At 43.4% G+C, this 14,443-nt stretch overlaps 1 protein-coding gene across 6 annotated transcripts in view; it reads right to left on the bottom strand.

Annotated features, from left to right (window-relative positions):
* Positions 1–6,812, bottom strand: part of Myb (MYB proto-oncogene, transcription factor) — a 34,779-nt gene extending 27,967 nt beyond the window's left edge. For all 6 annotated transcript variants that reach the window (XM_027401913.2, XM_027401914.2, XM_035439100.1 and 3 more), the window contains exons 1-3: positions 6,790–6,812; positions 2,393–2,510; positions 737–808 (exon numbers count right to left, since the gene is read on the bottom strand). In XM_027401913.2, coding sequence (XP_027257714.1) covers positions 737–808; positions 2,393–2,510; positions 6,790–6,812 — 213 coding nt within the window. The remainder of the gene's footprint in view (positions 1–736; positions 809–2,392; positions 2,511–6,789) is intronic.
* Positions 6,813–14,443: the final 7,631 nt, after the last annotated feature.

Genomic DNA, 14,443 nt, shown 5'->3' with positions numbered 1-14,443 from the left:
GGGAGGAAGTAGGAAACAGAGGGTGTAGTGGAGGAGAGAACAGTGGAACCATAAGTTCAGACCAGACAGGCGAGCCTTTGGGTATCGGATCAAGGCAGTTCATTGACTGTGTGAGAATCTGTCAAAATGGTGGGGCTTTGTTTAATTGTTGTTTGTTTTCGTGATGCAGGAGATCAAAAACCCAGGGACTCAGCCACCCTAGGCAAGCAGACTGCTGCTAGTTAGGAATAGCTGCAGTTTAGGAAGCTCTATCAGCTAATAGTGTTTGGAACTGATGGAAACATGGAAAGGTAGGAAACAATAGTAATAGAGAGGGCAGGGCGGCCACCCTGTGGCCAGACCAGAAGGACTATAAAGGAATCCTAGGCTCCCAACTCATCATATAAGTCAAAAGGCACTCTCAAATTTGAAATACATATACAAAACAATATTTTTTGGATAAAAATGGGGGAATTTAGAAGCTAACTTGGAGAAAATACCAACTTTAAAATTTTACCTTGTAGCAACCCATCAGAATGTTAACTTATGTTATCAGGGTAAATTAAAACAAAGCAAGAAGAAATTTTTGAAAAAAAAAAAAAACAACCCAAAGTCTCTTGATAGTATATTTAGAAACCTCAATTATATGCTGTGTAGTCAGAAATAAAAATATGGATGGGTCTCTCCCCCTATGTCTACATGAACAAATACATAGTATTTTAATACACTGCCCAGAAAGAAGTAATAGCTAACTTACAGGCAGATAATTGGCAATCACTTTCCAGTCATCTGTTCCATTCTGCTCCACCAGCTTCTTCAACTTTTCATCCTAAGGCATTTAAAGACAATCCTAGGATATCAGTTGCTTACTGAATAGCTCTGTCCAAGTTATAATGAACAAAGGAACCAAGCTCATGATCCAACCCAGAAAAAAATAGCTTTCAAAAGCATCCAAATAAACCCAGTATTAATGTAATATACTTGTCTGAGCATAGATTTACTTAGAGGCACACTGGCACACTAAAGCTTTTACTTTGACACAGCTGTTGAATAGTTATATAAACAGATTCATATTGTCATCTATGAAATAGGAATGGCAGTATCAACAAAGTTATCTAGAGATTACACAATACCATTATGCAAAACAGCGAAGCCTGGCATGTGTTAGTGTTTAATAGATGGTAACTGTTGACACTTTTACTGAATGGGGAAAACTGAATTCCAATGTTAAATTTAGTTGCCTATTCAACCATAATAAGAGATAAGATTGTTGAGTGATATGATTTCCCATTAGTTCAACCTTTTTCATATAAAAGCCAAAGATATTTTACATATTTCACTCAAAGGTGTGTATTTAATTCAGTAAAGTCACTAAGGCTTTGTATCAATATGTTCAGAATTTATGAATGACCAAATATATTAGAATCTAGAAGACACTAAACATTCTCAGGCAGTTGGCTCTATCAGCTCATACACTGGTGGACACCATCCTACCAGATCACACATGCCTTTCTAAACAGTTTTCATAGGTTTCTGCAAAGATACCATTCACGCATAATGAATGCCAAGACAGACAGGAACTGGGAAACCATGATTGACAACAGAACTCCCATATCCCAAAGCAGAAGCCAAGGGCCTGATCTTGATAAGTGGACCATGCATTTCCTAGGTGCCCCTCCCCCCGACCCAGGAGTCTTGTCTACCTGCTCTCAGGAACTCCAGATTTTAGACCACAATGAATTCCATAGTTCAGTAAAGAAGAAGAAACCTTTCTTCATAACTAATTATGCTTCACATTAATGATTTTGCTCTTGAAAGAAGTGGCCATATCCTCACCCATTACTGGATGTCTTTAGAATAATCTTTCATATACATAGGTCTAATTAATTTATCCAGAGAACATTTGTTACTATCCTACATTTTAGTGATTTGGGGTTCAAGGAACACAAAGATGAAGAGACACTTTAGTCCCAACCCTCAAGAGATTTGCTGTGTGTTGGGAAAGACATACATATAACAACATCAAGAAAGCCAAGCATGCATTCAGTGGCATGATTACACAAGAGAGTGCATTCAACCTTAACGATGGCAGCCAGTAATAGTTTTACAGGACATACGATGTGTTCAGATATAATGAAAAGAATAAGAAGTGGTGGGGCTCTGGAATGAGAAACCAACAGGCAAAGCATAAAGGGGAAGACTGAGAACATTCAAAGAACAACAAATGATTTGGAAACAGATAACAGACGGAACATACTGGCAGAGGTGACAGGGGAACATTCTGTTCGGCATGCCAGGCTAAACCCTCCAAGAGTCTTCAGATGAGCACATGTAGCTTAGTTAAAATTTCTGTTTCCACCAACTACAGACTCTACTTTTTTTTTTCTATGTTTTGATAAAATTGACTAATTACCTCTTCCCTGGTCCACCTAGTTTTCCCCAAGTGACGCTTTCCTGATTTGGGAAGCAGCCCGTCATAATCATGGTCACACATCTCAATGTCTTCATCGTCCTCATCGCTACTGTATATGCTGCAGAGATAAGAATGGACAGACATGGGCTGAAAGCATTGGATCTAAACTGTTGGATTACGAAACTCACACCAAAACTCTGCAGTGTGCCTTCCAAAGTCTACAAGGACAAAACTCTGCAAACTTGCGCAATGAGGTTGTTTTCTGCATTCTGCTGCTGTAGTGTTTGTAAACTGGTTCTGCTGTTACTGGTATCCACAGAGACACCAGGAGCCCTGGCACTTTCTATTGCTCTGCATGTTTGAACCTGCTGTTACTGTTAGACCAGTGACAAGTTACACATCTGGCACCCTCCCAACCAATGGACGCCTAAGGACAATAAAAGGAACAAGAGCCCATGTCCTTTATATAAGTGCATACTCAAACTCTTTGGCATATGTGAAATCATTTAAATAGTTTCTGAACACAACTAACCAGTCATTTATGTCCTAATAGAGCTGGTGTTCTGTTAAAATAATAATAAAAGAAAAGCAAGACAGAATACATTCAAAAGCATTATTGTGATCATTTCTTAAAAGTCCATAATATTAGAAAAAAATTAATCAGGAAAGGTTTCAAAACTGGGGAAAGGATACAGCCATCAAACTGTTTTGTGATTAACATGAATAGCAAATCATTCAAAACTCAAGGTCTGGTGGACCCAACCTGTGGCTATGTTTACAATACTGTTTCCAGAGTAACTAAGCACATTACTACTAGGGTACTGACTAGTCAGAATCCTACTTACTCTTGTTTTCTCTGTCTCTGACTGAATGGTGTCTAAAATATCTTACAATGTACCTAATTAAAAACCAAGGGGTTCCCCCAGAGAAATCTACAGGTTAAAACAATTACTGTTTTCAAAACAGCCTTTTCTTTTACTGAGTTGAGTAACACTGTGAATTCTGATGACTGCTGAAGTAACTCCAAACTTACCATACACGGAATAGAGTAATTTTGCAGTCTAGTTTTAGTTATCATTCTCTATAAAACTTAAGGTATGAAAAATTATATACTTAACAACTTCACTAAAGTTCACCATTGTAAACCCGAAAAGCCCATCAAAAAACTATCATATGACAATTACTTTTAAAAGCAAAGTTATATTCATAATAGGTTTTGTCTTCCAGAACTAACTCACTAAATGTATATTTCCAGCCCCCTACAAGTTAAGCAAAAGTGTTTACCAAATGCCTGAATAGTGATTCTCATCACTTAAAACTATTATTTTGGGCAGCAAGGTGCATGGTGGCAGGATATGATCTACCCTTAAAATAACATCACAAAAAAATCCCACTAAACTGTATTCATGATGTGCAATCATTTTTTTCCACTTAGTGTCAACTGTTCTTTGAACCAAGAACAGTTATGTTTCCTACAGTAAACATGAGACAGTAAATAACTTCTGAGCAATGATAATTAAAAATTCCCCTTTCATATATAACACGGTGTTATAAAGTCAAAAATAAAGAAAGAAAATTATAAGGCCAGAACTGTAAATCAGCATCTTTGGGTGACAATTCCCTTTTGCTATGTAACTCCTTGGAAAGCCTTCCAAATGAAGCAACCTTCCGGGAAGTATCAGGGATACCAAGAAAGCCAATGGGATCTGAAAGCGGAGCTACAGACTTAATTCTGATTAGATTAGCCTTTTGGGTTTGGTGAGATCAGGAGATGTCGCTTTCAGAACTGTGGACATTTTTCCAAGCAAATAAACAATTGGGTTTTTCTCTAGTCAAAGCTTAAACTAAAAACAAGCAACATACTCAGTCGCCCACAGGGGGCAGTCGACAGTCAGGTGAGGGAGAACTGTGCTCACAGGACCAGGGTTCTAGAAGCAAAGCTCTGCCAACCTTAGTTCTGTCTGAACCCAGTTGTTTGACTTAGACAAATTTCTCTTCCTCTCGTAGATCTTGTCTTATACATTAGGCCGTGGATTCTATTTTATAAGGTACTTTCCAGAACGCTTGTCTCCACTGTCTTCCAGGCGTCTTTAAAAGCAAGCACTGAGCCGATGTGCAAAGCCAAAGTGTTGGGGGTGACTTGCAGCTCCTGAAGGGCTATAAGAGGCAGTAGGGCGAGTCCAGCATTGGCAAGGGGCTCGCCTTCGAGAATTTGCATGCGATTTCCTTGCTCTAAAATGACCTGGTCGCTTCAGTAGCATGATTAATTTCGACAAAGGACCTGAAATAACTTTTCCTTTATCTGCTCTGACAAGATCTCAGACCCAACAGTCAAAGGACTTTCAAAGGCTGATGTCAAGCTAGATGCTCTCAACTCCTCCACCTGCGAGAGCCTGTGTGGTTACAAGAGTACAACTATGAATATTACATTCTATCAAGGAAACAAACTGTGCAAAGAAACGAAAAAGAGTTGCTGGGGGTTGGGAAAAGGGAGGGGAACCGGAGGAAGTGCCTGTGACCGCTACATGATTCTAGAAAAGGGGTTCAGACTCATTTCGCTGACCTGGTTAATAATCCCTGCCGAGTTGACGCTCACCCTGCAAGAAACGGCTCTGAGCCCGCAGTCGGGTTTCTCTTCTCCCCCCCCCCCCCGCCCCCAGTCAAGTTCAAGGCTCCCGCCCCTCCCGCCACCTCCCCTCAGGGCTACCTGGGAGCCTCAGGGAACCTGCGCGGCCACGCCCCGTACAGACTAAACCTTAAGGCACCAAGCCTGGACCGCGCCTCCTTGGAGCACCCCTTTCCCAACTCCCTCCTCCCGGTGCAGGTTTCAGCTTTCTACGGAACAGGTGACCAGGGTGCTGTCGGTTTAGGTCCCAAAAGCGAAAGGCGAAACGTTTTAAGGGGTGGCACTTGGATCGGCTCAGTAGGCCTGGGGCCAGGCACTGGGAGCCAAGATCCAAGGTCTCCCCAATTCACCCCCCTCTTGTTCCGATGCCCAGTGGTTGCCGCTCCCCTCCTGGCCCAGCCCGAGGGTGCGCTGCAGGGCCCACGCCTACGCTCTCTGCAACTTCCCAGAGCCCGCGCCCCGCAGGGCCAGTACCTGCTGGTTCCAAAAAAACAGATTAAGTTTAGCAAAAATCAAACCACCCGTGGAAAGGCGGGAGGATAGTCTCCAAGGATGGCGTGTGTGTGTGTGTGTGTGTGTGTGTGTGTGTGTGTGTGTGTGTGTGTGTGTGTGTGTATGTGTTGTTTGCCAGAGTCTTCTCTCTGTGGTCGTCCAGAAGGGTGGTCCGGTGGCCTTGCCATAGGCGGGCTACCTAAGGCAGCTGGAGCAGCGGCGACCTGAGCTGCGTCCACGTGTGCGAGGGGCGCCTGGAACTCTCTCTCTCCAGCCAGGAGAAGAGCCGCGGCGAAGTAGCCCCGGGGACACTGCAGTTGCCTTGGGTGCCTCTAGTCTCGAGCACTTTGCGCCCAGCGACGACTGCCACCGAGTCAACCCCCTGCATCCGTTGCTTGCTGGGACCCTGGTGTGTCCTCGGGAAATCCCAGGCCCCGCAGGACCTAAGCTGCTAGCAACTGACAGTTCGGATCAGCGCTCCCTTCTGTTTCTGATCTCTCTTCCCAAACATGAGGCTAAAATGGAAAAGGATTGCACCCATCACCCCAACGAGTGCGGTGACATGTGCGACCCGGGCGCGTGTAATGTTTGCAGTAGAAATAAAAGCCTCTCCCAGAACAAGTACTCGAATCTTCAAAAACAGGGTTTGAAACAATCTGCAAACCCATTTTATACCCCTAAAATCTTTGCAGCAGCCTGTCCGTTGACACCTTTCTTGCATCCATAATGAATGAATGAAATTTAAATGAACTACCTGCAGCCACTAAACAATCCGGCCTTTTCCTATATCTGCCATATGCTCTTCAACTCCAAGTGCAAAAACATCTCAATGCATCCAGCAATTAGGCTGCTACTCCCTCGCCGACACTCGGGGCATCAAGCCAAACACCTGGTGGGTTCCCCGGGTCTGGTGGAACCGTTCTATCCTTGGCTGAAAACGTGCCTTTTTTTTTATTTTAATTTTTAAATTTCTCCCCCAAAGAGAAATACATCCCCATGCAACTTGCAAAAAAAAAAAAAAAAAGAAAGAAAGAAAGAAAGAAAGAAAGAAAAGAAAAGGAAAGAAAGAAAAGAAAAGAAAAAAGAGTCTGGGCATGCTTCCCACCGTGCCGGTGCACTTCTCTCAGTTTTCCATTCATCCGTCTCCAGAGTGGCTTCTGCCACCAAGGTACGGATTGACAACCCCGCAAACGATCTGGGACGGAATTCCCACCTGCTCCCAGGTGCCTGGATCCCCGCGCGCCCTTGCCCAAGGCCGCCCGCCCAGGCTCCCCGTTACCTGTGCCGGGGTCTCCGGGCCATGGTGAGGCGGGCCGGGGCTCCGCCAAGAGCCCCGGGGACCGCACCGGTTGCCGCCTCCCGCTGCCCTCCGCCTTGCCTGAGTCCTTCCCCGGCTGCGCAGCGGCGCTCCGCACGGCCGGGGCGAAGTTTCTTAGGAGAAAGGGGAGGAGAAGGAGGTCACGGAGGAGGAGGAGGAGAAGGAGGAGGAGGAAACAGGTTGATATTAAAGTGTAACTCTGTAAACAGATGCCATCAAACAAAGAGCTTTGGACACTCCCCCTCCCGCCAAATCTGGCGCCCCTGCAGTGCGCACGCGCCCTGCCCGCCGCCTCCGCGGTCGCCCGAACTGCAGCCCGCCTGGTCGCCGCTCCTAGTCGCCTCTCGCGCCGCGGTGCTGCTCCTGGCGCGTAGCGAGGCTGGGACGGCGGGCGAGCGGGCGGGCGGGCAGAGAGCCCGAGCTGGGGAGGGGTGGCCCGGGCCCACCGCGGCGCCTTTTCCTGTGCAAACCCCGCTCGTTGGTCCGGGTGGCGCCGACCCACGCCCGGTCTCGCTGATACGGCTTTCTGGGGGCTGCAGCAGCCGCAACGCGGTCGCGCCACTCCGCAGGTTCCAGCACCACCCCTCCCCCAGGTTTAAATGCCTCCACCCCCACCTAGAAGAAGAGTTTAAATTGCTTACCCCCTGCCCCCTCCCCCGCCAACAAGGCGATTGAAGGATGACCGGTTGACTAGAGAATGGGAACATACTTTTTTTTCCCCCCAAAGATGTTTGACTGTGTCTACCTTTCCACTTTTAGTTTTAAAGGGACATCTTAAATTCACTAATAAGTGGCAAAGGATTCTAAAATACAAGCCGACCTATGGCTGCAGCCTTTGACAAATAGGGCCCCAGGCTCCTTTTCACTCTCCTCCCAGATCCTGCAGCCCACACACCACCTACGTTTTGTCACAGGCCCTTCCTCCCTCACTTAGACACACGCCCCGGCCCCACCCACCCCAGGCGGTGCCCACCACTGGCACCTCTGCCTCCTGCATAGTGCCCTCAGATTCCGCATCACACACCTGCTGGACATACCTACTGGATCCCAAACAACCAGCCCCTAGCAGTTCCCAGGAAAACCCACGTTTGCACTCATGACTTTAAAAGCTAAACCAGCGTTTCTCAATCAGTGGGTCTCGACTCATCTGGTGGGTCTAAAGACCTGTTCACAAGGGTCATATATCAGATATCCTGCATATCAGATATTTACATTATGATTCATAACAGTAGCAAAATTACAGTTATGAAGTAGCAATGAAAATAATGTTAAGGTTGGGGGTCACCACAACTTGAGGAACTGTATTAAAGGGTTGCAAGCATTAAGAAAGTTGAGAACCACTGAACTACATGAAGTCAGTGCTGTTGGTGGGCGTAGTTTGAAGTTTTACCAGCTGTAAGTCAGCAAAGGCATTCCTGTTACCTCCTTACATGTTCCCAAAGGAGGAAAGTGCGAAGTGTTGAATTTATAAGGATTGGCAACTGGGGGATTTCAGGGGAGTTTTAGCGTTACTTCTGTTTATAAATCAGTACCCTTGGGGATTTTTTTTTTCTTTTCATTCTCAATGCACACCAATTTATTTTGCCTTTAATCTTTTAGGAGTTTGAGACTTCTGCTGACTGGGTTTGTGAGTGTCCCAAGTGCCCTAGCTGTTCAAACTTAGCTCAGAAAGCATTTTTTTTCTTACTAAAAAAGCACGTTCTTACTGAAATGAGTCATAATTTTGTTACATGGTGAAGCAAGCTGGGTTTCAAGACTTTATCTGGTGTTTGAAACGTTGCTTCTTAAAATTAGGTATTATAGTTTAATCTTTCTGAAAACATTTCAGAGCAGTTTGATTGCTCCTAAGGCTTCACTATCCTTTCTTCAGGAGAGTAGAAAACAGAAAGCTGCTGCGAGATGAATCTTTAGCCTACAGTTCACCATGGCAAGTCAACTGCAAGTTAATACATATTTGAAGCCAATACTTATTTGAAGACTCCATAATGAATTTTCTGCACATCAACAATAAACATTTACAAATCTATGACAAACATCTAGGAGCTACTAACCCTTAAGGGAACTGTAATCTGGCTTGCCATTACTTTATCCATCTAACTGAAATGGTTTCCATTCCTGAGTCTTTGAACCCCTATAGTGATTTCACAGCCTCCTTCGCAAAGTTCTTAGGAGGTACACCTACTCTATGATTCTTTAAAAAACAAAAACAAAAACTTCTAAGTACAAAAATACATATTTCACGTTTTCTTTATTGCCTTTGTACATTTTTATATATGTGACTTTGGGAATTCATAATATTCAAATGTCACTATTAAAATTCCCATCTGGGTGAAAATGTATTTTTGAAGATGTTGCAGAATGCTTAAGGTGACTGTATTTACATATTTCTCCCTCCACTCATAAGAGTGGTAAATTTATTTTAGACAATAACTTTTTATTTCATCACTAGGAGTTTTTATTTATTTATTTTTATAATCTCATAAATCGGGTATTTTAAGAGTGGCAGGATGCGGATAAGACTAAGCTTAGATGCATTCTCTTATTTGGGATGCACCTCACAGGTAAGAAAATCTTCCTGTAAAGGACAAGATGTTAAAAGGAAACGTTTCAGACTTCATAATTGCTGTATTTTCTTCTGTTTTCCCCCATCATTCTGTCTTCTCTTCTTTCTTTCCAAACCCTAATAATGTAAAACAAAACCTTATTTTTATTTTTTTAAACCCAAAGGTTGTCCACCTGCAGGCCATGTTGATTCTCAGTCTTGAATGTGTATCTGGCCACACTCAAGAAAAACACATGGTTCTGACCTGACTCTTAGTAAGTCTGCTTCAGTAGGTTTGGGACAGTATCAGAAACTCCACATTTCAACAAGTGTTCAATGGTGTCCCTAGGAGAAATCTCTGGACCACTCGTGACAGTCAACTGTCTCCCTATGCTTTTACCTTTGGTGGTTTCCTCCCATGGCCAAGTGGTCCCACTCTCCACAGTTCATCTTCATAGGGATGTTAGTGTCAGTGCCCAAGAGGGCTGTGTCAACTTGTTTGCTTACCATCTCATCTGAAACACAAAGGAAAGGGAATCGCTGGTCCCTTGCAGGCCTTTGTGGTTTTCTCTCTCACCAAAACAAGCTTCGAAAGCCCTTTACTGTACTCTCAATGATGGAGGAAGGCTAAAGGAAGAAATGGGTAGAGAAGATATGAATTTCCAATGCTGTGCTTCTGATCTCTAACAACGAATCAGCATCTCAAAGGCGAACGTTATCAATGTTAGTCACAGCCCAGGGTTCAGGGGTACCAGGTCTCTACCACCCACCTTTCCCACCCCCTCAACCCAATTTGCTCATAGCATTAAAAGAGAAATAATTACAGTAAATACCAAATGGTTAAAGTACACACAATTCTTGGTCCTGTCCGTTAATGAAGAACAGCTGTGGCATGTATAATTGAAATCCATAGGTTTGAGATAAACCTCATGTTGACTCCCAGCAAACCTTTTAATCGTAACAATGAAGCAAGTACTGCCTCAGTGCATTGTGGGTCATGGGGCCTCCAGAAAGGATGGTGATCAAATGCATTGTTATCTTTAAAATGATTGCTGGATTAGGGTTATCTGGTTTGTTTCTACTCTGCAGATTTCACTTGACTTGTCCCCATAACAACCAGCACACATATTTTCATTAATGCTCGAACCGAGTCTTGAATCAAAGGTTTGGGTCTTTCTAGGAACAGGAAGGGGAAGATTGATTTGGGCCAAAGAACTCAATCACGAGTCACAGGACATGCTCCAAGCTTAGGGAACATGGAGATATCCAATTACCAGGCCTGAGGGGAACTTTGAAGACCAGTCCTCTCCCCCCCCCCCTCTTTTGTGTGTGTGTGTGTGTTTGTGTGTGTGTGTGTGTGTTTGATTGGACAAGCTATATTCTTAGAGCTCTGCATTTGGAATATTAATTTAACACAATAATTGTCAGATAGATTGGAGTTAAAAGAGCCTGAATGAGAAGAGACCAATTAGTCTGAAGGAGGCCAATAACCCAACTGAAATGAAAAGGAGGCAGATTAGTCAACATTGCATATGTAGACCCTTTAAAAGTCCTAGCTTGTTGAGTTAACTGGAGACACAATTAACAGAAATAGTGAAGTCAAGAGGGAAGAAGACGTGTGCATTAGGAATTTCAAAGGAAAGCATTTTAGATTTTAGTCTTTTGAATTTATGGCTTTTCACAGAAGAGATTGGAGCAACTTGTCCTGAAGGCAGCAGAGACAGAGGGGTGATGGAGAAGGTGAACCAAGACAGTATTGTGTTGGAGCTGAATTTCACCAGCCAGTTGTTAGACACAACCGTGTCTAAGAGTCAAGCACAAGGCTGGACAAGTGAAAAGGCACTTGTCCTGCTTGTGTGAAGCCCTACCACAAAAATAAATGAATAAGTAATTTATAAGTAAGCATCCTTAAAAGATAATATTTAAAACTCACTACTTCCTATATTTCTATGTTTTCTTCTGATACATTTCTATGATGGAAATACAATACAGCATGCTGTTTCTAATTTTGCATTGAGTGACATATCTTAGCTTGAAATTGGTATGGCTAGAGTGCTCATACCACAGGAAGCTGCACATTCTACAAGTAGGGCCTGTTTCCTTTGGAAAACTCATGGTTTAGCCTTTGCTAAACAAGCACCACACTCAGCAATGCTGTTTTTTTAGGAGTTTATTTGTATGAAGGCCACAATCACTTCCTATTACAAACTTGCTAATATGCAAACCTAATGTACAGAAAGATGAGCAAGGGAAAGTCATAGAGAATATGTAAAAGGTTGACAGAGAGATTGAGACTAAGAAATAGAGGTTAGATAAAGATAAATATTATAGATAATATAATATGCAGTAGGATATATATATATATATATATATATATATATATATATATATATATATGGGGATTGAGCCCAGGACTTTGTACAGACTAGGCATGTGTATTACTACCTCTGAGCTACATCCCCAGCCAAGAATTTTTTCATTTAATACAGCTTTGTTGACTGATTTTAGAAGACTTTGTTTTGAGGAAAAAAATAATACTGGGCAGTGACTTTCCAGCATTTTTAACTGTCTCATAAGAAACACATCTTTCAATGTTGCAGGAGTTACTGTTCTTACAAAGGCCTCAAGTTTGGTTCTCAGCACCCACATCCATTGGCTCCCAACTGCCTGTAATACCTGCTCCCAGGTATCTGATGCCCCCTTCTGGACTCCCTAGGCACCTGCACACACATGCCTATATACACACAGGTACATACCCACAAACACACATATATAAATAAAAAGTAAAATAAAACATTTTAAAAAAAGAAAACAGCTTCTGTCCTGTCTTATAGGAACACACACTTAAAAATACATTTTGGGGACAATATTTGTTCTGTAGTTCCCTAAGCAGAATACAAGTTTTACAAACCAGTGCTTACTCAAGGTGTGCAGGTGGTGATTAACTCATGTCATCCCAGGAGAACAATCTTGAGCTCAGGCTGGCCTGGTGTACTTGGTGAGTTCCAGGTCAGCTGGAGTTATACATGGCGATGATGTCTCAAACGCAAACAAAAAGGAACAATGCAAGACAAAACAAAAACATGCTGATTCCTATCACCATGAACTCTGTTCTGCTTGTCTATATATGTTTGTTAGGAACCCTAAATTGCTTTTGTGTCCTATTTACAGGTGGTGAACTACAATTTAGAAAGCATGGTGCATCAATGAAGGCCGTACCTATATCTCTTTCGATAAACCTGCTTTGTGAAGTCCAAGCAATCTCTTCAAAGCTTCGAGGGAAATCCTAAAATTCACTTTACAGAAGTAATCTCTCTCCTATCCCTCCTTCCAATCGCTCTTTGTCAGTTCTTCCTCTACAAGTCTCCCAATACAGTACAAGTGTAAAGTAGCAGCTAATGAAATGCAAGCTTTTGCTCTTAGAAATACAAATGAGGGTGGGGGAGGATGGCTCAGTGGTTAAGAGCACTGACTACTCTTCCTGAGGATTCCTCTGGTTGATTCTCAGCACCAACATGGCAGCTTGTAATCATCTATAACTCCAGACCTAGGGTATCTGATGACATCCAGGCAAAACACTCAAACACATTAAATTAGCTTTTAAAAAGAAATAACTACAAATAGAAACAACAGCAGACAAAGCAAATGGCATTTAGGGGGCTTAGTAAACAATGAAAACAAGTTCCCTAAGTCAAGTACATCATATGTAGAGTGGGATTTCTATGGGTCGTATATTCTATGCCTTCAAACCTGGGGAATGCTGTCGTGTTGGCTTAAGTAAGAAAGGCCCCCATAGGCCTCAGTATTTGAATACTCGGTCTCTAGTTAGTGTTACTGTTTGTGGAGGGCCAGGAGGTGTGGCTTTGCTGGAGGAAGTTTGTCACTGGAGGCTGGCTTTGGGAGCTTTTAGCATTGCCCTCTCTGCTTTGTGCTTGCAGTTGAGGTTATAATCTCTCCAGCGTCTTTCTGCAGTCACCACGCCTGTTGCTGGCTGCCATGTTTCCCCACCATGATGGACTCTTAACACTCTGGAAACTGGAAGTCAAAGTAACCACTTCTTCCATCAGTCATGTTTGGTCATGATGATTTATCCCAGCAACAGGAAGGTGACTAATGCAACAGTAGAAGTGTTTCCAGTCTTTAACCTTCTCCCCGTGAAACACATAGGTCCTTGCTTCACCTCTGTGTACCTGTCGGTGTTCCCATAACTCCTTGTCACTGATAACACATGTGGAGTGTGTACTCAACACTCTACAACTGTACATGGACTTTGGAAAAGAAAGAAACGGGCCTTTTGTTACATAATACACACACACACACACACACACACACACACACACACACACACACACACACGACTACTTTCCATCCCCAAACTACCTCACAGCCTCCTAATTACTCCCCACCCTATGGCCTCTTTCTCCGCCATCCAGTCCACAGCCCACTGCTTGATGGATCTCATTATAAGCACTTTTGGCAACTTAGTCATCTGGGTAAAGACCTATAACTGGCTCCCTAATGTTGACAAGATAAGATCTGAACTCCTTAACTTGGCATTCCCTGTCTTGAGTTCTCTTGGCCTCTGTGCCTACACAACCTTACCCCCGGGGGGGATGGTATGTAATAACTAGGGTGGCTCATGCACCAGCCAATCAAAAGGGGCTTAGCTGTGGACAGCCTGCAAAGCTCCTCTGGGGACACTGGCAGAATGCCATTTTACATCACAACCAACTTACCTTCCAACTTTAACTCCTACCAAATGTGTCTGCAACCCCCTATCAAAACAACAACAAAATTTCCCTGGCACTCTGAATCCTTTGCTTCCAGCATGCTTCCAGCATGCTTCCAGCTGGAAATGTCAGCCTTCCTCCTCTGTGCTTATATATGTGCTGGTCATCCATGACAAAAGCAATGTATAGAAGAGTTTATTTCTGCTTGTGGTTCTAGAGGGGGAGTCCATAATAGCAAGAGAGCCACGGCAACAGGAGGCCAAAGTAGTAAGAGGAAAGAACTCTGCCTTCAAGTGCAAACACAACAAAGAGAGGACCAACTGGAATTGGGGTGAGACTATAA

Source organism: Cricetulus griseus, chromosome 2 (genome assembly GCF_003668045.3).
Source record: "Cricetulus griseus strain 17A/GY chromosome 2, alternate assembly CriGri-PICRH-1.0, whole genome shotgun sequence".
NCBI lineage: Eukaryota > Metazoa > Chordata > Mammalia > Rodentia > Cricetidae > Cricetulus > Cricetulus griseus.
Note: the sequence above shows the minus strand (reverse complement) of the source record. Positions and strands in the feature narration are given on the sequence as shown.